Source organism: Rhipicephalus sanguineus, chromosome 2 (genome assembly GCF_013339695.2).
Source record: "Rhipicephalus sanguineus isolate Rsan-2018 chromosome 2, BIME_Rsan_1.4, whole genome shotgun sequence".
NCBI classification, from domain to species: Eukaryota; Metazoa; Arthropoda; class Arachnida; order Ixodida; family Ixodidae; genus Rhipicephalus; species Rhipicephalus sanguineus.
The window spans coordinates 68,870,952-68,896,374 of NC_051177.1; the positions used below are offsets into that span (position 1 = coordinate 68,870,952).

Genomic DNA, 25,423 nt, shown 5'->3' on the forward strand with positions numbered 1-25,423 from the left:
CACTCGAGCGCTGGCAGTTTCTGTGGCAATATGTAACGAATGTTACATTGCTACAACTGCGGATAGTCAAAACTTCAAACACAGTTGACGTTGCCCGAACACGAAGCTGCGCTCAGCGAATTAGGCAGTATCGTAATCGTCGGTGAATTTTTTAACTTGTCATAGCTTAAGTCGTCGCTTCAGTTGTTCATCAACACAACCTATTCTGCAAGTAAAAATCCTTTTGAGGGGCATTTTCCACTGAATGTTTGATTTGTCACTGGTCCATGAGCCGAACTTTAAAAGCCTGAAATGAAAAAGAAGCTGGCATAAACAGCCTCCTGTGAAATAACTGCCAGACAGGACGGCCAACATGTTGTCAATGGACGGGGACCTAAGCCAAGCTCTTAAAAATTATCCTGGGCCGGTGCCAGTGGGGGTTCTGCCCCCGCATGACGCAGTCCGGGGGGTGGGGGGCAAGCCTCCCAGCCCCCCCCCCCCTGTACTCTCCGCCTATGCGCTGATGGCTGGCCTAGCCGAGATATACTTACAGTGGTGCGACTTAACGCTTGTGCGAGTTCATTTCTGTCCTGAAGAGAAGGTCCCTAATGGTATTATGCAAAAATAGCATTATAACTGATTCTCACTCACCGTTATGCAGCGTCTCGAATGCGCTTGCTATTGAAACTGGCTGCAATGTCTCCGGAAAGATCACTCCACCTCTACACTCTTGAAAAAGAGGGCGTATTTAGGGTGCCTTTCTGTCCCACAACAATGATGGTCACGTGGCTTGCCTTCACTTCCTTCACTGAGCACCTGACACTTTGCTATCAAGAATGCCATGCCACACTGATAGCACGTACGACTTTCGTTATAGGGAAGTACCGGGATAACGCGTGGAAAGGCACGCAAGATAGATTACTATTGTTGTCGGACAGAAAGGCGCCACAAGTACACGGTACGCCCTTTGTGTTTAAAGGTGTAGTCAACACGAAGGCACTGCTTATTGGAAGTGGGCGACAATCGGAGCAAAATTCTAAGGTCGCGTCAAACCATCGTTACCACTACACCACTACCGCCGAGGTCACGGTCGTCACGCTGATTTATCAACATGACCGTCGAACGAACGAGCCGGCGTATGTGACGTGGCATGTAAGCTATGTGTAGAACGAACGATATGCAAATTTTCCAGTACGCGATACTGGCGTTGCATGTGCTTGTACTATAGTATACAGACATTGGAAATGTATTCACATAGCACGCATTTCGCACGCACATTCGCATACACAGCGTGTACGTGTTCTAATTCCAATTGCACCAGGCTCGGCTCCTCCGGGCAAAGCTGCCTAAAATTCTTTTGGGAGGGCCAACAGATCACGTTGTCTAGCAGCGAAACGACGTCTGAAGCGCGTCACTATTCGTGACCTTTGCGATAAACGAGGGCCACCGTAGGCATTACGTTCTTGGGCGTGCACTTAAAAGAACGACAGCAACGAAAAAACAAAGACCACGTCTCGCTCGCAATAACAGCGCCCAAGAGGATAATGAATGGTATATATAGATTCTCTCTTACGGCTTCTCTAAATCTTCGCGAATCGCACGCGGATCCTTGTCGGCACTGGAACAAGGATGCCGATCTTGTTCTTTCGAAAAGAAAAGAAATGAGCAGAGAGGGGTGGCCGCTCTATTGGACAACCTCTGGCTACAACTTGGAGGGTTTCGTCGCGGCGCCGCGGCATAGCACTGCGGCCGCAGGAAATGAGGGAATAACTAGAAAGGCCGGCCGGGCGTTGCTTACGGCCGCGGCTAGCATATAAGCGCGCAGCTCGGTGCCCCGTTATGACCAGAAATCTCTGGGACAGCGAACCAGCCAGTTGTACACCTCCTCTGCGCCTCCACGGGACAAGTGTATCTCACTTCGTAGCCGCCGACTTGAGCCGACGATCAACTTCTGTAGGGTGAGTAATGTACGAGCAAATCTAATCGTTTGTTAAGGCGAATAGACGTACTGAGGAGTTCGCGTACAGAAGTGCGGCAGCTGCTGTTTAGAAAAGCTTTGTAGCCTCATTAGTAAAGTAACACAGTTCGTAGTGTCAACGTACCAGCTTGTTCTTATAGCGAAAGCAGCTGTCTGTCGACTTGGTTAAACTACAACACAATGTTCTCCATGGCTGCCATTGTTGTCCGAAGTAGTTACAGCAAGCGAGAGATCAGTTCCCTGAAAACGCTTGCTGAAAAGTTTGGATTCGATAACCATGCAGCGACCAGGCTACACTGCGGCCGTGGGCACTGAAAGTGGCATGCCTGCAACCTTCGATGGAGAACATGCGTAGAGCTTAGACAAACAGAACTAGATCGCTTTCGAGAGAGGTTATTACGTGCGACTCTAAAGGAGCCTCTATATAGATAAGATCGGCGATGAGGAGGGCGGCAGATATGGTGGGCATTGTTTACAAACTCTATCTCCGTATGCTGCGATAAAGTGTGGATTGACACGGTTCGACCGGGTGGTATTCATGTATCTTCAAGCGCGACGGTGCCGATGAGACAATGAATGCTGGTTGTATAACGCGTTCACTTTGTTTCGCCCTTTGGTCATAGCGTGTCGTGTGAAGAGGACAGTGCCGATGCGCCCGTTGTGTTGAGGTAATGTTTGAAGTTCCGCGTGCTGGACCGTTAGAGCTTGGTTGTAGTTCTCGAGCAATTTATGTAGCTGCGAGCGAAGTTTAGTCTTCGGAGAGTCCCGCAAACTCGGGTATCATTTACCTCGTGGCCTTTAGCGGCCAGGCATGACTGAAAGGAGGCGGTACAAGACGTCCATTATATTGCTTTTTTGCTTGCATCGCCACCGTCTTTTTGAGTGCTTCCGAAAGAAGGCGCTGGGCGATCATTGGACGCTTACAAAACTATGTACAGTTTTATGTACAAGATTGTGTACAGTCAAAGAACATTACAGCATACGAAAAGAGAAAGACCAGCGATATAGGGTTTAATGCAACGGCTCCTGCTCCCAGCCGGCCAGAGGGGGATGGTAGTCCCAAAAGTGGCGGAAAGCAAAAAAAAAAAAAACGCTTAGGCTACAGGCGTGACGGTGCTTTTTAGAGCCCCTCGTATGCAGTTCCGCACCTCCCATTGGTTGGACTTGGTGTCATCCGTCGGCGACCTCATTGGTGGATGGTGACATCAGGACGCCCGGGCTGCCATCGAGTTGCTCACGGTCGACGACATCGGCTGCGTACACGGAGGGATTCCGCGAAGAATGGGGGACATAAATGCAGAAACACGGTGGCCTTGCTTGCAGTTTATGACCCGGCCGCGGGCAGAGCAGTTCCGCGGAGAAGGGGTTTACTTAGGAACACGATGACCCGTCGAAAGTTCGGGTGCGCGGTGGCACTGGGAATCGAACACAGTGCCTCCCGCATTGGATAGACGCCTTCAACGTGGTAGGTATCCGGTTCGATTCCTAGTGCTGCCGGGAATCCAACAGTTTTTCTTATGGGGAGAAATGTATTCCGGCCTGGCGTTATGTGGTGATATAGTGGGTTGAGGATATGAAAGAGGCTTATTCCTGCAAGCCACAAGGGGAGCATGTCAGCGTCGTTGGAGCAAGGCGGAAAGTGAATGAAAGCAGAGAACGGAAAACGAGACGCTGTTTCTGCAGCCTGAGTTGGCAGCACAGCTCAACGTGTGCAGGGGAATGGGGAAGGGGACGGAAAAGACGAGAGCAAGGAATTAGGAGGACCCTCCTCCATTGAAGCTACATCGTGCTTCCTTATCTGTTGCAGAAATAATCGTTTTTCCTAACCTGAAACCACTGTTTCAAACTGGGGCCACTAGGTGCAACCTTACATGCCTTGTGAGCTATTGTGCTTCGTCGAGTTGCTTGCAGTCGACGACACCGGCAGTTGGAAGAGAGCACACAGTTCTTCGAAGAAGAGGCCAAGTGTATACGAACACGATGGATCGTCGAAAGCTCAAGCGAGGGTCGCCTGTAGCCTGTAGGCGTGACCATATATATACATGGAAAGCTAGACCAACCAGCGTAGATCCATTTGTAAAACAGTGCTGAAGTGGGAAACGTTGAGTAGACAGGTTCGATCAGGGTGAGCAAATATGTGAATCTAGCCTTGTGTATCACGTCACAAAAATCGCAGATATTCACGAGATGATTTGACTTTTGCCTGAAATCCACGAGCGAAAACGTTTCGTTCATTTTCGACTCATCATTTCTTTTTATCCAGTTCGTTCCAGTTTCCCGATTGTGGCTCCATGTCGCAAATCCATGTCTGTAAAACGTGACAATTCAAATAGTGCGCGCAGCAGTCGTAATGGAAAACGTACATGCGGGACCACTCACGCACGAAAAGCTTTGTGAATTAACTCGGACCCAAATTCAAAACAGCGTTTTCTTTCGTTGTTGTGTCCAGGGTCCAACCATGACGGCTTTGTCAGCTACGTCCTTCGCCTTGGTGCTGCTGTTGGGAGCGTTTTTTCGGGAGTCAAGCGCCGACGAAGGCTTCTTCAGGAATCGCGGTCCGGTAAGCCGTCGCTCGACAAACCACCGCAAAGATATGTTAGGCTGCCTGATACGCATGTGTCGTTCAAGCTTGAACCTTTAAAAAAAGCGCCAGCGGATGCATGAACAATATTAATTATAGGCTCATTCGGGCCTGTGTCGGTCAGGAAGTCCGGTTAGTGTGCGGGATCCCGCCGCTCGACCAAACAATCCGTGACCCCGGAACATTCGAAATTAATAGTTAGCTGTTGTACTGCCTGAGCATTATGCTGCAGGGTCTCATAATAGAGCAGCTCCAGTAAGCTCCTAGAGTTACATATTTTTGAATGATTTATGCGTTAGCAGTAACCGCTAGGATCAGTTATACGCAGTGTTGTATGAGTTACCGAAAAAAAGTAACTAAATACGTTACTCGTTACGCTAACAAAAAAGGAATGTGTTACAGCCCCGCGTTACCCATAAAAAACGTTAACGCGTTACCGTTACCGTTACTGAAAAAAAAGTAACGGACGTTACTTTTGCCGTTACTCCATAATCAGAAATTTTAATCATTGCATCTTCGCTGCAGCAACCCACAATAAGAATTTTATAAAGCCCAGAGTACTGATATAACGAGAATAATTTGCACAAATGTGCCGTTCCTTCGCAATACTGTATATAGTGGCCTGAAGTAGCCAGTACAGTTTTATATTTGATGGCTTCTAACTCTGTGGCACATGGTAAGGCCATTTTTCTCAATGTGACATTAAATAAAAGACCATCGATGTCACCGTCAACGCTCTCCGCAAAGAAAACATCACTGAACAAGCTTGCAGTATTTATAACGGCGTGCTTCTACTAACAAAATTGATGCGCAAACTTGTAGCAAGAAAAAGTGCTTAAAATGGCATGAATCCGGCAAAAAGTGTTTGCTCGCAATTTTTCAATTTAACCTGCATAATTACTGCAAAAATGGCGACTGTGTATGTGAAGCTATTCAGGGCCAGCCTCGCTTCCTCAGGAATTCAATAGCCAGAGAGCTAATAACAGCTGTAGATAGCAAAACGCAAAACTAATTTTGGAAACGAAGTTTATAAGCAGTGTCAAAGTATTGCACAAACAACTTCCTAATGCAACTGCAAGTTTCTGAATTTAAGAAGCAGCTGCATTTCAAAGCTGTCATCGGACAGCTTGCCTCGTTTCTTGGTGAATACGTCCGCACCTACGCTAAATAGCAGGGGCGTTGCCAAGGGGGGGGGGGGGGGGGGGGGGGGGTTGGAGGGGTTCAACCCCCCCCCCCCACGAAATTTTTCAATTTTGCTTGCGTATATAGGCACGCACACATGCAAACGCACGCACGAACATACATAAAGTATGGTTGAACCCCCCCCCCCCCCCCCGAAAAAAATTTCTGGCTACGCCCCTGCTAAATAGGCCCTCGACAGACACGCTTGTGGTACTCATGTATTCACTTTCAGAAAAAGCTGGTGAACGCGCGGATTTTCCTTGAACCCACTCAGTGCGATGTAATGATGCACCAAAGGTACCGAGACAGTCGTTCATCTACACTCTTAAAAAAAAGTTTGTAAAAAGGTTGTAACTGCAAGCAAATATGTAGTAACTGCAGCGGTTACTAACTGTTTTGGACCGTTACTAACCTTTTGCTACCTGTTTACTACCTACCTTAGTAAACAGTTACTACCTGCGACCGTTGCTAACTTTTTCCTGCCTGTTTACTACCTACGTTAGTAACTGCAAGCAAATGGGTAGTAACTGCAGCCGTTACTAACTTTCATGGACCGTTACTACCTTTTTCCTACCCGGCCGTTAACTACTTAATCTAAAATTGTAGTTAATACCTACTGTGTTAACTTATAACTGGAATCGCCTCGACACATCATTTTTAATCGAAAACTGGTGAAAAAAATGCCTATGGATCAAGAAAAAAATACAAGTTCTCTTTTTAAAATTACGCAACCGCGATTTCTAAGCATCGTTCTGCTATTCTGAAAACGGAGGCGCAAAAGTTAATTCACTGTAAGCAAGTGCTATACGCGTTTTAGTACACAATATCAATTCCAACAAACTAACATGACAGGTGGATGCGAAAGAACCACAGGTGGTCAAAATTAATCGGCGGTCTATACGGTGCGTCTCATAATCATATTGTGGTTTTGGCACGTAAGATCCCAGAAATTATAATTAGCTTTTTACTGTCTATGTACTAGCACAGGAATTCATTGAAATGCACTGAGGCTATGTTAGTGGATTAGTACCTTGTCTCGGCCGCTGTACATAATGCTTTTTTGCGGCAGTTTTATAGCAAATAGACAGGACACATTGTTTATTTTAATGCGGTTGATTAAAAGTCTTGTGCTACGTCCCCAAGCACACATAATCCGGCAGTAGGGTATGGTACTGTAGTGTGCCATTTTTTGATAATTCATCGTGAAACACAGGTGCTCACCGCTACCAGTCGTGTATCTCGAATGTATGGGCTATAAATACCCCGGGAGTCGCGTAGTAAGTACTGTCGCGTAGTGAACTTGTTGTTGCATCTGTGTATTCTTCTAGTTCATGACACTCCGCGGAAGATTACCCGAAGTTGTATCGTAGTGTGACATTATGAATTTGATCACTGTTAATAATGTGGCAAAATGAACACGTTAGTATCGGTTACTACCTTTTTTTTACTTTTATTTTACTACCTATGGTTAGTAACGGCTGGGTAGTAACAGTTACTAATTGCTGTTAGTAACGGCAAAGGTTGTAATAGTTACCACCCTTGCCGTTACTAGCTGCACTTACTAACAGGGTTGTAACATATGTGACAAGCCGTTACAACCCCAAAGTTAGCAAGCACTACTACCTTTTTTTTAAGAGTGTACACTTGGCGATGTTATTGAGAATGCTTTTCCGAAGAAGTCATCGTTGAACTAAGGCAGTCCGCTATACCCCAAGTAAAATATTCTAGTACACTCTACACCGAGTCTTGATCTCTGCAGGTCAAGAAAATCTCAACAGCTCGCTTTTGGCGGTTCCGAGGACCGCATTTCGCTTCGATTTATCGACGATCAACGACACCTTGAACCTCGATAGCACGGTAGCCGAAACTAACAGATCCATTTAAGAAATTTCGAAAATTCGCTCCCAAATGCAATCTTCCCAGCGCAAAAAAAGGACCCCGCGCGTGGTCGCTTTGTCAATGGTTGATGGGCCGACAGCACTGCGACAAAATAACATCTGGGAAAGTAGCTCCTACGAGACGAAAAAATTTTTGTATAAAGTTCTTGAGATCATTGGCATAAAAAGTAACGAGTAACGTCACACCTCGCGTTACTGAAAAATGGTAACGTAAGTACGTTACCCGTTACAGTTCCGAAATAGTAACGAGTACGGTACTAAGTTACTGAAAAAAAGTAAAGCGTTACCGGTAACGCCGTTACTTATAACGCGTTACCGCCAACTCTGGTTATACGTGGCTCATTTATTCCTCGCTCTGCGCCTTGCTCGCGCATGCGCAGATGCCGGAATCGCTGCAGGCACTGCTGCACAGCGAAGGCGACACACAGGTGCTGGGTAAAGTCGACTCGTTCAAGACGTCGGGTGGTTCAGTCAACGCCGGTGCTGCCACCGTCGCCGGTGAACTCGAACTTCCGGCGCTGGCAGCACTCCCTCAACACGACTGCCACATCGAAGTGCAAGTGGTGAGCAGGACCGACTGATTATTGCCCACCTGTCAGGTTGCACGAGCGTGGCTTATGTTCAGAGTACTATATACACGCTGATCTGTATAAGCGGCTTGCATTGGAGTCGCTGATACCGCCATGTTGATACCGCCATTTGTGTCGGATGAATAGAAAAACGCATGGCCTTATCAAGTGAAACCATGTCACACGGCTTGTACGTGTGTGCATGCGCGCGCGTGTGTTTGTGTGAGAGAGAGACCATCTTTATTTTCAGACCGATATTACGTTGAACAGTGGCCACTTCTTACGGGCGCCTGGAGGTCATGAAGAAAAGCAGTCGCCGAAGAAGGTCTTTTTTTTCTTTCTTCTAAATTATGATTTCCAAAGCTTGCCCTTAGGCATAGTGGAACAGGGGGTCAAAGATACACTTGTAATGAATTTGATTCATGCAGGATATCTAAGAGTGGGCGCTTAAATGGCCCACGAACCCGACGTATCAAACACATTGCGTGGTCATATATAGTTGAGCAAGATGGCGACGCCTTGACCGGGTTCTCTTTCGTATATCTCGCCTGCACTGTCAGGTGGCATGCGTCTCCAATTTTCCTTTCATGACGTACGTACATTATGCGGGTGCTTGCCAGTTGAAGGGTTTTTTTTTTCTCCACTTAGCGGCCCTTTCTGCGTGGACGGGGAGCTAAGAAGCTTCTTACACAATTCTTATATTCGGCACACGACGCCTACTGTGCTCCTACTGCACTTGTCGCAAGGAAAAGAAATAAAGAAAATGTGAGTGTCAGGGAATAGTATGAAAGCGACGCAAAGCTCGTGGAGTTAGCCATCTGAGAAATGCGCAAACAGACCAGCATTACAAGTAGCACCGGACACAAAATTAGCATGTAATTCCTCGACTAACGACTTTGCCTGTGCTTGTGATGCGTGTGATGGGTGATGTGTTGATGCAATGATGAAGCCCTTGTCGTCAATGCTGTTATACATTTCCAACGTTGCGATCGTAACGTCTGGTTAAATCTAATCTTCTTAACTCGAACCGCAGTATATGCCTCTATACGTATTCTTCTCCAGCATCGGCCTTTCGTCTTCGTGCTTCACATATTCAGCTTTGATGTGTCTCCAAAAGTAAACGTCTGAAAAGGAGTTTCCTCAAACATGCGACAGATATGGTTGTATATTTCGCAAGATTGCTGGAGTCGCATGGGATATCGCGGTCATGCAACAGGAAAAGCGTCACTTCTTATTCGACGGTTGCTCTCTTTCTCCCCGCCCCCCTCCCCCATGTTTCGCATGTCTTTGCCCAGACGGAGCGTGTCCGCGGTCACTGCTCCGCCCTGACGTTGCTGGGCAAGAGCTTCCCGGTGTGCAAGAATGGAGACAGGATCTCGGTCAACAACCACGAGTGCGCACACATGGCTGCCTGACCGCAACGATGCCAGTGACAGCTGCTGCGTCTCGCGTTGTTTCCGCTTTGTTGTGACGGCCAAACTGAGATTGAAATAAAATAATTGTTCCACGAAAGCATACGCTCTTATCTTAAGAACTGTTGCCTACCGGATACAGTTCTCTGATACAGTTCTTCAGAACTGCATCAAAGTATTTTAAGAACGGTTGCATAACGGCAGTGCTAAGTTAAGGTAACCGGCGTGCTATGTAGTATATGGTCAGGGGTGTAGCCAGAAATTTTTTCGGGGAGGGGGGTTTAGACCACCCCTTGTGTATGTTCGTTAGTTTGCTTGTGTGTGCGCGCATGGGCGTCCGCAGGAAGTGCAAAAGGGGCACTTGCGTCCTCCCAAGCCACACCAGCGCCCCCTCCCTCCCCCACCACGACGCAACAGGGGTTTGCACCCCCAAGACAAAATCCTGCCGACGGCCATGAGCATGCGTGTATATAAACACAGGCAAAACTGAAAAATTTCGGGGCGAGGGTTGTAGCTCCCTCCCCTGAGCAGGGGCGTAGCCAGAAATTTTTTTCGGGGGGGGGGAGGGTTCAATCATACTTTATGTATGTTCGTGCGTGCGTTTGCGTGTGTGCGTAATATATATATATATATATATATATATATATATATATATATATATATATATATATATATATATATATATATATATATATATATATATATATATACGCAAGCAAAATTGAAAATTTTCGGGGGGGGGGGGGGTGGAACCCCCCAACCGCCCCCCCCCTGGCTACGCCCTTGACCCTGAGTATGCCACTGAATATGGTACAAGAGGTGAAATCATGAAGGCCTTGCGGTGGCACATTAAGAAAGTTTCGTTTTCTACCTTGTGGTAACGCATCAAAGACATGGACATACAGGAAAAGAACCATCTGACGACACAGAGGTGTGTTGGCTGTGTCAGACGTTCCTTTTTTTCGTCTGCCTTTGCCGCTCTACAACAAAGGAAATATGACGTCACAGGAAGCCCATTTAGCCACCATTATCGAGTTTCGCTTCGTTTTCCTTTGCTGATGGCCCCACGAAAGTCTCCGCGAACTTCTTTCTCTCCTTTCCCGCACGCAAAGTAAACAGGTACATCGCGTCTGCGCCGGCGACTGAGCGTCATCTTTCTGTTTTTCCCACCAGCCGCTTCCTTTAGTAAACCAGTTTGTTGCTAGACAGTACGCATGATCCAGTCTGGCTGCTTCTAAATGAAGTTGCCGGCCGTGGTTCACAGCGCACGCTTCATTTTGGAATAGAAGAGAACCCAAGCTCAAGTTTGGGCGCGACGCACGCGTTACTGAGCTATGCGTTACTGGGGGCAGACGCTGCCCGCAAAGGCGGTTTCTCGCCGGATTTGCCAGCAGCGGCGGCAAGGGCGCGTGCGCGCATGCGCTCTTCATTAGGCCCGAGCACTGCTAATCAACAGTCGTTACATTGTGACGCACCATAGATGCAATCCGAGAGCTCCGTTCGTGCGCGGAAGCGGGAGCGGCAGTGTTGTGGCCCTGGATGATCGCACTTGCGATAAGAACAGTGACGCTGCGCTCGACGTTGCTTTGGAAGCCTATTGGCGGCGAGATCGACCCATAGGTGGCAGCATCGCCCCTGCGTTTGTGTGGATCGTCGGCCGTGTGCTGTGTGTAAGTTACGGGGCTGCAGTTTCTGTGTCGTCATTCTGCGCTCCGTAAGTATCAAAAACCTCTCAATTACCGAGCGGAAGTATTGTTCGGTTCCGCAGTGCCACACATAATGCACAGAACCAGAGATCTAAGCTTTCATTCTTATCCCGGCGACGCGCAACAACACCGAGAGTGGCTTGTCAGGCGTCGGAACAGCAAGGCGCTTTGCGATGGCGCGTAGCAAGCACTTCGATCACGGTGGGTTGAAGCGTTCGCTGACGAAAAGTGTCGATGCTCAGTCAAATACGCTAACGCGTTTCTCACTATCAATCGACGGATTGATAGTGAGAAACGCGTTCATGCTTCATATGTTCATATGTGCATTCATGCTTGCTCTATGCGTAATTTCTGCGCGCTACGCGCGTGAACACTGTTGTTGCAGTCCGCAAAAGATCGTGGCGGCTTGGCCAGGGCTCACAGACATGATTTACTTGCGCTTTTTCGTACTTCCGCAAGTAGATAAGTTGATTCTCCAAGTATGAAATGCGGCCTACATCTTCCGTGCTCCACCTTCGCATTGAATGCAAGGTTTGTTGACGCTAGCTGCGAGTCCTTATAAGCGAGCGTCACCTAGCCTTACCTACTGTTGGTTGCGCGTCTTCCGTCGCGCTTACTCAACTACGAGAACCGTTCTCAGTGTTCCGAAGTAGAAATATATAAGCGCCGAAACTCGCCAAGTTTGTGAGTTTGTGCATGAACTTGTGCATAGTAAAAAAAAAATATTGTTTCGCGAGCCAGAAACGGACGGACCATATATGAACGAGTATCCGAAAGCGAGCTGATAACCTCAGCTCATGCTTACATATTAGCTTTTTTTTTTAATCTTTTAAACCGATTTTCCAGTAATGATTGAGGCCTGATATAGTACCAAAGTTGAAGTTACCGCAGCGCGTATTTGATTTGCATAAACTGCCTCGCAAGGGGCGATTCAACAAATTGCGTGACGAACTATATCCGAACATTGTTTTCTCGATGGGAACTTTTTTTTTTGGTCTTTTTTAAGCCCGGAAGGCTGGAGGACAAGCGTATGCGGCTAAAAGTGACACGCGTATGTTGTGTCGTCGCATTAAACGAATGCTTTTCGCATCGCTACTTAGAACAAGAAAAGCGACTGGCTCTGCGAGCTTCCATTACAAAAAGGAAAGAATGAGTACTGAACGTCGACCAAATCGTCCCCGTTGCAACTTCCATCGCGAATTCTCCAGCGAGAAACAAAAGACACACAGCTGCTGGAGCGGCGGCGGGCCACCCGCATCCACACTTCGGCGCTTCGTGCGTTAGCCGCTAGGTGCCGGCTTCGTTTGATCTCGCGGCCATATTGGTCGTAAGCTCGCTTAGCGTAAACACGGGAGCGCATGCCGCACGGTGCTATCAGCGACGCCTATTTACGTCAACACGAAGCTCGGCGCATGCGCAGTGTGCTGGCGGCGGGGTTATTTTTTATTATCACGCACATCGCGTCATCGGTGAGTGCCTTCGAGGAAGGTGCGCTCAGATGACGTAGTGTACGCGATGGAGAAATAGTCTCGCCACCTACGCACTGCGCATGCGCCTAGTCCCGCCGGCACGTGCGCAGTAGCACCGTGCGGCACGCGCTCCGCTCCCGCGTGCTCACTACTTACATCTGTGAAAGAGTAACATTGCTCCTTTTCTTGTTTTTATAAAGATAGTAAAAAAGCGGCTTAATTTATACATGAACAAAAGAAGGAATTGTGATATGGGTGTGAAGAAAGTAAAGTGGACGAAAATACAACTTGCCGCCGGCAGGGACCGAATCTGCAACCAGAGCTGCAACCTTCGGCTTCATTATCTGCTGGTTTTCATTAAGGTTAATTTATACATTGGCACGTGGAGATGTTACAGCAGGCGTTCTTGGCCTGTAGCGACTGCCTGCCGGATTTCACCAGGAACAGCGATACCCGCGCGTTGTATCAAGGGGTGTGTACCACCGGTGGTCCCGTAATGTAGCACCGAGCCGCCAATCTGACGTGCTATTTTGTTAGCATCCCGACTTTCCTCAATCCTTGGTAGCGAGGCAGCGACCTCCCACTCAAATGCATTTGCCCCGCAGTGGGCGGTCTTCTTTGTTACTCTTTAATAAACGCCACTCTGTTCTCGGCTCTCGAGCTGTCAACATGCGCATTTCTCGCCTCTGCGAGAATCCTTGCCTCTGCTGAACCGATCTCACAGCGCACCTGTACACCTCGCTCCTGACTTGTATATAATACATGCCGATATTAAGGCGTTTAACTGAATGTAGCTGTACGAAGGCGCAGGGGCGTAGCCAGGTGTTTATTTCGTATAGAGTCAACTTCGTGTATGTTCGCGCGTGTTTTTATTTATTTATTTATTTTATTTATTTACGGTATACTGTCAACCCCAAATGGGGTTTTTACAGGAGTGGGTACACTTAGAGTTTGTTTAAGATATGGGATTTCGGATGGGCCAACAGCAAGATGATCTGCTGTCCGCCGGCCACCCCCGCTTTGGAAAGTGGAATGTGCCTGGCAATCTCGCTGTCGGCGTGCTCGTGAACAATAGCGCCGCGTGTCGCAATTTTGCGGCTCCGGCCACCGTTCACTTGCGCTAATCTTTTTCCGTTGAGACTGTATGCATAAACAAACGCGTCATGATCGAAGGTATCGATAAACTGATTATCGACTAAAAATGGGCAATCTTCTCGCCAAGCGACGTTACATAGCGAGTCCTTAACCCAGACGTTTGGCTCATCACTCGATTGCCAATACCACGCCTTTCACGGACCTAGGCGACTCCGTCGGACTCGTCGTAGCAGGTGAAAGTGCCGTCTCTGTGAAAGTGGATCCCCCTGACAACGGTGTCCAGGAGACGCAAAATCACCAGGAAAGAAACGCCGAGATAGATTCCGTTGATGCGTCCAAAATTGTTGAGCACGCTGTTTCCCTGCGCAGGAAAAGAAGGTGACCGATAAAGGTATAGTGCATCCGCCACTAGGACTGTGTTTTCTAGCTTATAGTTAAACAAGACAAAAGATGTGCAATCGAAGCAGCAGAAACATTAATGGAAACAACTTTATTAAACTTTTTTTTTTTATCTGAGTCTCCGGTTAGCAGACGCGACTCTGCGAAATATAGTTACTCGCCAAAGAGAACAGCAGGCAATCTTTTTTTTTTTTGCATGCAAATATGCACGTATAATATATTTTCATTTGTCGTCGCCCTATGTGAGAGCATAGCAGAGAGAGAGAGAGAGAGAAAGAGGCTGCTCCCGGCTTAACTTCCATGACAAGCAGTAGCTGATGCAAATCCTCCGATGTGAACTAGGCCATAAATAGGAGCGTTCCGACGGAAACGAGTGATTCAGGGCAATGATCATGCCGTGTGTTTTCGTGTATTCTATGGTAAGCAGTGTGCGCACGTTAAAATTTCGATTTATCCATCTCTGTGAGCCATACCGACTCGCTCAATTTTAGATGGCAATGCGTGAGCGCGTCAATGGTATTTACGTACGTCGTACAGGGGAACCGCGAAGGCGTTCTCAGATGTGAAGGTGTGGTAGTACACAGTCACCTTGGCAAGGAGCCTGAAACGGAAAGTACAAAGCTGTGAGTAGATAGAGCCGAGAGAGATAAGAGTTTCCGCGGGGATAAGAGTGGGAAGGCACGGTGATGAGTGACGACGCTGGCAGAAGTGCCATAGAAAACATGCTCACTGTGCACTCTTTGTCACATCCTATGCTTGCCCTGTTGCTTACATTTAAAGTAAATAAAGAGTACTGCACATTTCGTTATTTAATCGGTTCACCCATACAGTACCGTTTTCGCACAAATTGGCCTGTATTGAAAACACGTAGGAAAGAGACTGATCGCCTCACCTCTTACGCACGGCTTCGTGTTTGTCCATGAACTGAAAATAAAATAAACAAAGTTATTCAGGGAAATAACAGTACTAAGTTACTATTTACAGGAGTAAATTTTTTGCTGTTAATAAATTGAGAAAATACAAAGCCTCCTATATATAGTTATGGGGTGCAATCTCGACGACGATGACGACAACAACGACAATGTAACGTTGGTCAGTCACGTCCCAATGCGGCACCACTATTCGGTAAACCAAGAGTGATGACGTATGGTGAATAGTTGTTTAAAAATAGGTTCGGGTGCTATGAATTTGGTCACGAATGAGCCAATTTTCAAATTGAATTACCATATAGTAAAAATGGTTGTTAAGTGAACGTGAAACGCGCGTACTGTGCATGTTTTCCTTTCGTTTGTTGTTCACTCGAACTCTGATTTCAAGACATGGAGAAATATTATTTTTTTACGAAGGCAATTCTTATGATACTGCAGCGATATTAACAGCCCTGCACAGACGAGAATATTTGTAACATTGCTGTTTTTCGGTTGCTTGGCCGAAGAATGTTGTTGGCAGTCGTAATTTATCTTTAAAATGCCGTTTAAATAAGGTTTGACGGTGCGCAGTGGAAATAGGATCCTGATGTTGCAGCAACTCTACTTATATACTCTTCCCGTTCGTGACACATCAATGGCCCGAAGAATGCCCCATATTTGTTATCACCACAGTTAACCGGTCGATTAGTCATGTCTGGTTCCTACGGGGTCCTTTACACAAGCCTCCGGATAGCTATGAACAAAGGGGAAGGGGTTGCATAGATGGTGGAGAGTTGTAAGAAGAGAGTGCCGCGCATAACCTTTTGCATGGTTATGTGAAAACCCGGGCAGCATCCAGCCCCTCCTTTCAGTGTGAATCTGGGGCCTATGTGCTCCACCGCTCGTTAGAAAGGTTGGTGCTTTACGCCAAGACAAGGAAAGGCTGGATGGCTTTGGTGTACAGTGCCGGTAGGCCTGAAGGAAACCGGAAATCATAGAGCATCGCTGTGCGTATAGGTTAGGACAGTGCAACGCAAGCACCACGGTCATCGTGCATTGTACACTGAATATTGTGAGCAGAGAAATATCGCTGGAGACCGTACGGTACATATATATACTTACGTTAGCAAGTGTGCTTTTCGATATCTCTTTGTAGTACTCTCTGTCCCTAAAGAGAAAAAGGAGGTGTGTGTACTCAAAGCAAAGAGAGTTGATTGTTAATGCGACAAAAGTAGAAAGCAAATAGCCGATATTATTGTTTTCTGTATGAACACATCCTCGTTCAAGTGAAACATTCGATGAAGTTCAGTTAAATATAATATTACAATTGAAGCAACGTTCATGTTTACTTAACACGTAATTTCCACGTGGCTAGTGACGAGTAAAGTACGAAATAAACACTCAGAATAACTATACGGGGCGGCATATCGCAACGATGGCCATGTTTGTCGTGCATTCTAAACCTGAGTTGGTTTCGACGTGGAATGCTTTAACGTTAAACGGTATCACGTGCACTAAAATGTGTTTCTCATCGTAAAAATGGTATATGTCTTACGTGCATGTCGGATGGCATTTGCACGATGTTTCAGTCGTAGAAAGGTCCATGATGGCCCGTGTGTTCGCCATGCAAGCGTCGTTCTCGTAGTCGGCTTGTAAATAGGCAAATAAAAGAGAGAGAAAGAAAGAGAAGTCGAGGAAAGAGCCTGCTAGTTTGAGTGCTAGGTACAAAAAATAAGATGTGGCGTTTTTCTCTTTTTCTAAAAGAGCCAAATCCAGAAACCGAAACTAGGCTAAATTTCACGGGAGTGTAAGGCGCGTCTAACTGTCTTTCACTTTTAAAACAATTGTAAGCAAAATGGGTCAATCCCTCATTAAATAATTAATTAATACCTGGGGTTTAACGTCCCAAAACCACGTTATGATTATGAGAGACGCCGTAGAGGAGGGCTCCGAAAATTTCGACCACCCGGGGTTTTTTAACGTGCACATAAATCTAAGTACACGGGCCTCAAACATTTTCGCCTCCATCGAAAATGCAGCCGCTGCGGCCGGGATTCGATCCCGCGACCTTCGCGGTCAGCAGCCGAACGCCATAACCACTAGACCACCGTGGCGAGGCGACAATCCCTGATTGTAACGTGAACTCAAAAAATGTTGCTGCGAATAAAAAAATGAGCCAAATCTCTGCATCTGTTTGAATCAAGCTGAGCCAGATCCACAAAATCAGCACTGCGTCCACAATCGTGACCAAAACAACCAGCATGGCCGCATCCAATCTGTTCCACTTGTGTCCTAGTTGCTTTCCTGTCGTGCTTTCGTTCCGCAATAATTTTTTCTTAAGGGAGTTAGTGCTTACTGAAGAACATGATGTTGTAGGGCAAGACTCGGATATAAAGAGTGAGAGGCCGGCGTCCCTGCTTCTCTCTGCCTCTCAGTGTTTCTTTTCGAGTTTTGCACTACAGTATCATGTCCTTGTTTCGCTCCAAGATGGCATATTTGAAATAGAAGACAACTGAACTGAAGATATTGGGCACCGATCTATTCCTCGAAGAAGAAGAAGTGATCCCAAACGGCGCGGCATAAAACGAGCTAAATAGAAGAAGAAGAGCTGAAGCATTTTTTGAAGGCCTTCAATAGATGCCAAGAACAAGAAAACGCTGCCGACAGTCCAGAGTGGTGCGTCTTTTGCGTAGAAGGACCACTCCCTCTTCAAGTCTAGTCATCGCCATTATGCCCATGCATCAAAGTACGGCACCGACGGAAGCACAAGGATGGTGTTAATTTAATTGCAAAATATTGCTATGTCGTTCATTCGCTGTGACTCAGACTCCTTTTACGAGCTAATTCAAGCCCAAATGAAATGTTCCAGTCTGTGAGAGCCAAATCCAAATTCTACTCCTGAATACCGACGATAGTGGACTATATATAGATTTTAGCCGCAGTTTAGATTTGAGGTATTCTGGTGACATGAGCACACTGGCAAAAAATTGTTCGAGCAGGGCCGGCCATATTGTCAGTAGCAAAAAAAAAAAACGTGTTTTTTTCACTTTCAGTTAAATTGGACTTGGCTCTTTTGAAAAAAAAAAAAAAAACGCCACCAATGTACACTTGACCTACCGAATTATTGAATCTAGCTGCCTGGCTGCCATAGGCCTGCGCTATAGAAAGTGTTTGCGAAGCGTGTTTCCACGTCCTAAAAAGCGAAACAGCGTAGCTTAGAGGGAACGTTACGCATGACGTCACGACGCAGGTTACTGGCACCCCAGGGACGGGGGCCAACCACTGGCACTGGCGAAATAGCGACACTTATGTAACGCCAGGCAGAACCTTTTCTTTCGTTCAAATTTTAAGGCAATGGTATGACGCCATACGCGCTTTTTAAGATATGGAAAAACGCATCTAAGAAGCATGAATGAAGAACCTCTGATAAACCATAAATTTTGCGTTGCCAGTATACAGTAAGGTACACTGTTAAAGGGAAAGCTCAAATGTGCGCCTGTCATATAGCTGGTACCATATGAGGTGCAGACGGCGTCCATGCACTGCATAGGTGTGTCGGAAGGAGTCTTAACCGACAGCCACGAGTCATCTGCTGCTAATCTAGGTGACTGTGCTCTTGTGAGAAAGAAAATGCGGTCCCACCCTACACGCAAGTGTTCCCTTCAGCAGTGAAACCCATGTACTCAATGTTTTTACGATCGTAGTAGTAATATGAAGAAAAATAACACAGACGTAACGAAAGAAAGAAAGAAAGAAAGAAAGAAAGAGAGAAAGAAAGAAAGAAAGAAAGAAAGAAGGAAAGAAAGAAAGAAAGAAAGAAAGAAAGAAAGAAAGAAAGAAAGAAAGAAAGAAAGAAAGAAAGAAAGAAAGAAAGAAAGAAAGAAAGAAAGAAAGAAAGAAAGAAAGAAAGACATCGTGCAGCTTGCTTGGAAGCACCAAACGCAACATGAATGCAGACTTTGATAATGACATGCTATCTTACATTCGCAGATTGGATATGCGTATTCATCTGGTGACTGATAAATGTTTGTTGTGTCGCTTGATTCGCACTTGCAACGTTCCCGGAGCATGTCCTGCAGGCATATGCTGAGGCAGTCCTGAAATCGCCAAAGAAGTTTAGAAATATGAAATGAAATAACAGCTTACTGAATTGACTTCGGTCGATATGCTTTCGTTTGTGTTTTGCTTCGACTCACGCGAATGCTCAACCTAGTGCTTGTAAGGTGTTTGTGAAGCATAACATTTTAGTGAGCGGGGACTGAGAGAAAATTTAACGTTGAAAGTTAGGAAGTATTTTTCCCACAAAGGGCGCAAGCCTGTTCTGTCCGTATCGTGCATCTGTTGGTATCTCCTATTCGATGGTTCTTGTAAGAGGACGCTATGCTCTTTTTTTCAGTCATACCGAGTTCACCTCCGTTGCGTCAAACACACTGACATACTAATTGACATCTAACACGCTACCGAGCCTGAAGAGTTTTACGCGTACTGATCAATTACGCAAGGTGCGAGATCGACTTCTTATAGAAAAGGTTTCTGCTATGATTACTAATATCTCACTCACTCACTCACTCACTCACTCACTCACTCACTCACTCACTCACTCACTCACTCACTCACTCACTCACTCACTCACTCACTCACTCACTCACTCACTCACTCACTCACTCACTCACTCACTCACTCACTCACTCACTCACTCACTCACTCACTCACTCACTCACTCCTCACTCACTCACTCACTCACTCCTCACTCACTCACTCATCCTCACTCACGTCCTCACTCCCTCACTCACGCACTCACTCCTCACTCACTCACTCACTCACTCACTCACTCACTCACTCACTCCACTCAATCACTCACTCACCTCACTCACTCACTCACTCACTCACTCCACTCACCACTCACTCACTCACCTCACTCACTCACTCACTCACTCACTCACTCACTCACTCACTCACTCACTCACTCACTCACTCACTCACTCACTCACTCACTCACTCACTCACTCACTCACTCACTCACTCACTCACTCACTCTATATTGCCGAGAGACATATGCACTCAGAGCATGAGACACTAGTTTAAAAATGCGACATTTATAGACTTAAAACAGACAAAAGAGATGTTATGTGTTTACAAGCCTGGGCCGTAGCTTTCGTCTTCTAATTATGTTACCAATGTTCTTGTCCAATATTCACAAAATGAGTATTTCCCCAGGGCTGCTCCTAAGATCAGACGCTAGTCAATAATGATGTCGGACGTATTACGAAGTACAGTCGGCCAATGGCAGACACTGCCGCGCGCGAGAGAAAGGAACTGCGTGTTCGGACCCTTTGAAATGTTCACAGGAAATTAACAAGGAAGTTAAAAAGGTTGGAAGCGAAAGTGTGGCTCTTAATTGGCAATGAACGAGAAGAATGAGCCCAAATTTCATTACTCACAATCACACACGAACACAACGGACAAAGCTAATGGAAAACGTATTTCACGGTTTCAGAGTTACTTCTAATAGTGGCGCAACGCGCGTATGCAACAGACCTCTTTCGTGTACGTAGTGCCATTCACGATCAGCCTTTCCAGATGTGGTGGCCAGTCGCTTTGACATGGGTGCTCGTACGGCTCGGGAAGCGACAAACGTTTGGTCTGAGGCATGGAGCGAAAAAAAAAAAAGAGAAGAGAAGACAGCAAGCGTGCACCGTGAATACAATAGAAGGGCACTTTATGAAGGCGAAAGTTTAGATGCCTCATCAAACGCGAAAAGTCAATAGGCGTCAATGCGAGTGATGCAACAAATCATCACGAGATGACGTCACCGCATGACGCCGTCACATGATTTTTGTCATATGGTGATATGATGACGTCATATGGGCATGGCGTCACCATTTGACGTCAGGTTTCCGCAATGTTTCACTCACCTTCAAAGCGAGTGATAGGAGGATAGGGTGAATGCAATCTACTTGAAAGAAAAGAAGCAGATAGCTTTCGCCTACGAGTCGTCTTAGGCAAATGCATAAGTGACTGCGAAACTTCTTCGGATAATGCACACTTAGGTATGCAGATGGCGAGATCCGCTCTCTTCGATCACAGAAATTTAAAGGAAAAACGAGTGAAAAAAATATCAGGAGGCGCCTGGCCTTGTACGATCTCAGTCTACTGTGCGCCCAACCTGATTTCTTTTTCTCGAGCAGCTCCAATAAGAACTTTTTGTTTACAGTAAGCGCAAATAAGACGATGGGATCTCTAAAACCAGCAGAAGGACGCATAGTTAAATTATTACTGGCGAAGATTGTAAACAGGGCAGAATTTTGTAGGTACTAAATGATAGAAAACGCCTGTCGACAGCAGAACCGTAAAGCTTTATTTTCCTATGCAATCAAAGGTTCTCTCTAGCATCTCTAATTAGCTGATTTAGGGGATTTAAGAACAAAGAACGGACATGGCAAAACACGAGTGAGCTCTCGATGCTGCCACTGTTTATGAAAGAGAGAGACGCACCAGGTGTATACCGATGTACGTGGCGTAGCCAGGCTCAATAAAGTCCCCGTCGCTACAAGGGTCTGGGCTGTACTCATGACCATGTACCATGACGAAGAAGCCCATTTCCGTGGACGTGGGGAGGTACTGGTTCGCTTGCACGTCCAGCACCAACACGAGGCCTGAGCACCAATTACGACATCGTCACCAGCATGACTACGCCCACGGTAGGGCAAGGGCCTTTCCACGTTTTGCCAACGAACCCGGCCCTGTTTGCCGCGGCCGCGTTATCACCTCAGACGTCTTAATCGACTAAGATGTCCTTAACTGCTCTACGAGCCCCCCCCCCCCCCCCCCTCCCCCAATACTTGACTTCGATTGAAACAAAAACCGGTTGTATAGAGCAGCTTAACGGGTGTACGGTGTCGCACTGCTAACATCCAGGACGCGGGTTCGATTCCTGGGGGACAAATGTGAAAACGTCCGGGTACTTGTAGATTTAGGTGCACGTTAAAGAACCCAAGGTGGTCAAAATTGACCCGGATTCTCCCTCTATGGCGTGCCTCATAATGATATCGTGGTTTTAGCCAGTAAAACCTTATACTCGGATAAAATTGTATATGCTGTTTGGCTGCTTTACTTACGTCACGTGTCAACGTACGAAACACGTTTGTGTTTATATGACAGGTAGACACGTCAGCGTTAAAACGTGATACGTTCGGTTATCTGCGCGTGCGCATCTTAGACCGGTGTTGTGACCGGGCGGACATTCCTCGAAAAAGGAGGAGGGAGAACGACCTGCACGGTTGTCCATCCTCGGTGGCTGCGTCCGCGCGTGAACAAACACAGAGGCGTCCTCCCACGCACTCCTTCGACCATGCCGCTACCACGAAGGCTCATGAAGCGTAGCTGACGAGGACCCTATCGTGTGGACGCTTGGGGTAATTAACGAAAGCATGACTGGCTCTCGCAGTCATGACCATACAACGTTAAAAAGTTGAAAAAATTGGCCGCGTATCTGGGTGCTACGCTGCAAATATCGTCGAAAGATACTCTTCTGCCGGCCGTTTCTGCGCCTTTTCAGCGCAGGCTAAGAAAAACTTGGGTCTTTAGAATTACGTATCTATGTATTTTCTAGTAAAGGAACACACCACCTAATACTTACGTATTGGCGCCTTAGATATGCGTAATATTTCCTTTTTGATCGACAATGTTCGCAAGTATGAACGCAGCTGCCAGTTCAAGATGGCTGGGCGTTCAGCAAGTGCTTAAACTTTGGCCGGGTGGCTGAATCGTGTGACAGACAGACAGACAGACAGACAGACAGACAGACAGACAGACAGACAGACAGACAGACAGACAGACAGACAGACAGACAGACAGACAGACAGACAGACAGACAGACAGACAGACAGACAGACAGACAGAAGAAAGAAAGAAAGAAAGAAAGAAAGAAAGAAAGAAAGAAAGAAAGAAAGAAAGAAAGAAAGAAAGAAAGAAAGAAAGACCAAAGTTTAAGTTCCCCAAGAAAGACTATCGTCTTTAAAACCCCTTCGCCTGGTAGTGAGGCGTTGCTGTGTTCGACATGGTACAATGATGACATCAGGAGATTTCGCCTTTTTATACCGTGCGTTTTTTAAATCACTCGGCGCCATCACTATCGTTAAGAAATCGTCATCATAATAATGATTCCGGGTGAAAGTGATGACGCATGGTTGTGAAGGGCGAAGTCTCCCTCGACAAGGCGGATAAGCCGCAGAAAATTGTTTTCACTTTGTTTGTTAATAATGGATACACCTTATATTCGAACAGGATAAACTAAACCCGTTTGGTACAGATTTATAAAAACCTGGTAAGACAAAGAATCTGCTACGTGATGACGAGCAGGACGTGCAGCTTTCTGAACTCATTCGTAGAACCTTCGTCGGCTGCCTAATTTAATAAGTGAAATCTGCCCTGCGTCGCACAATGCGCTCGTTATAAGCTACAGTGCAAGTTAATAACCATGGTGTATCGCAAACCTTGCGTCAACCACAGAATGAAGGAGCACGTAAACAATTGGAACAAGGGCACGAATGCGCATCTTTCTGCGCATTGCAAAGCCTGCGCATGCGCTCCAAGGTTTCACGATGTGAAGAGCCTGGTACGAGTAAAGAAAGAATGGCACGTTAGCTTTTAGAGCTTTTAGAAGAGCTTTTTTTTTATCAAAGAAAATAGTAGTGATTGTGTAAGTGAGACGTCTGTTGCCTTGTTTGCCGCGCGACCTGCCTTTTTTCGGCATTTCTTTTGATTTGTTATCCCTGCCTAGCGCCCCCTGTAGCCTGCCGGATGTCACTTGCGCACCTGCGCGTTTAGAGCAGTATATATTCCGTTTCTCGTCAATTGTCCATTAAAGTTGCAAGTAGCGCCTGTGGTATGTGTTTCTGTGTCTTTGCGCTACAATGATTATTAGCAGACACCAACTAGCCCAAGAACAAGTCCTGAACAACGCAAGTACTACGTGTTTTGTCAGGCTTCACTCACCATTGTCAGGGCTGGATGTGCTGTCGTAGTTGTAGAAATCGTCTTCTTCTTTGCTGGCGTTGCAGTTGAAGCACAGGCAGTTGCCGTAGCGGTTCATGAAAATCGGAGTGAAGAACCTATGCATGCACCGGATCAGACTCGACGTTGCGTACACAAACTATTTCAAACATGAAGTTGGACAGTCGGACTCTTCAATGTGCACGACATGTAATACTCGGGAAGATTTAAAACACATTTTTTTTGCGATTGTTCTCGATATACATTTGCAACGCTCGTTCAGTTTGGAACAGCGGCACAAAAAAAGAAAGAAAGAAGAGGCTTAAGTTAATATTCTAAGGACTGATATAGTGGCAACGACAAAAACCTGTGCTAGCATGTTAACGGGATGCATATACAAAATTAAACGTAAACATAAATGTACATGCAAAATCACGGCGACGCCAACAGCGACAGTGAAAATTCGTCGGTTGAGCCGTGCAAAGGAAATGATTGACAGAAATCACACAGTATTCATCTTGCGGGTGACTTGCAGATGTACACGAACGCATTATCGCCACAGAAATGTCGATATGACGTGTAATGACGCGTACACTCATTCTTACTTGCGATTAGTGCAGTTCCTGCGCCCGTACGAGCAACTGACGATCATATCCTCAAATTTGGTGGTCAGCGTTTCCAGTCGGCGATAGCGAGAACTGCTCAGTTGCGCCATCCACGCGGTGAGCTGCATTTGCGTCGCTGCGTCTTCAGGGTTAGGCTGTATAGAGAACGTTCCACACTATCATGAGATGCTATATTTTCCTGAATTCTGCAATTTAACACCCCCATATATATATATATATATATATATATATATATATATATATATATATATATATATATATATATATATATATATATATATATTCGAGGAAAGGTGTCGCCGGATCCGGGAGTAATAGCAGAAGCAAGGTGTTGACGCACAAGTGAAAAGAAGCTTTATTTGACGTTTCGGCCGTGGGCCCGTCCTTCTGACGAAGGCCGGGCCCACGGCCGAAACGTCAAATAAAGCTTCTTTTCACTTGTGCGTCAACACCTTGCTTCTGCTATATATATATATATATATATATATATATATATATATATATATATATATATATATATATATATATATATATATATATATATATATATATATATGCGGGTATATAGTATTTTGCGGGTGTTTGTGGTTTGTGTGTGCGTCCTTTCTCTAAGGAAAGTTCATGGCA

At 46.2% G+C, this 25,423-nt stretch overlaps 2 protein-coding genes across 2 annotated transcripts in view; one reads left to right on the forward strand and one right to left on the reverse strand.

The window, feature by feature from the left end:
- The window catches only part of LOC119383131 (peroxisomal membrane protein PMP34), a 182,545-nt gene that overhangs the window by 3,073 nt on the left and 154,049 nt on the right, over window positions 1-25,423 (reverse strand). The window lies entirely within an intron of this gene.
- On the forward strand, window positions 1,825-9,702 carry LOC119383133 (uncharacterized). Its single transcript, XM_037651139.1, has 4 exons — window positions 1,825-1,937; window positions 4,407-4,517; window positions 7,999-8,181; window positions 9,483-9,702. The coding sequence occupies exons 2-4, from the start codon at window positions 4,416-4,418 to the stop codon at window positions 9,600-9,602; spliced, it is 405 nt and encodes a 134-aa protein (XP_037507067.1). The 5' UTR covers window positions 1,825-1,937; window positions 4,407-4,415; the 3' UTR covers window positions 9,603-9,702.

Coding starts and splice junctions, on each gene's coding strand:
- LOC119383133 (XM_037651139.1), top strand. CDS start 4,416: ATGACGGCTTTGTCAGCTACGTCCTTCGCCTTGGTGCTGCTGTTGGGA. Junction 4,518..7,998: donor TCTTCAGGAATCGCGGTCCG/GTAAGCCGTCGC, acceptor GCGCATGCGCAG/ATGCCGGAATCGCTGCAGGC. Junction 8,182..9,482: donor GCCACATCGAAGTGCAAGTG/GTGAGCAGGACC, acceptor GTCTTTGCCCAG/ACGGAGCGTGTCCGCGGTCA.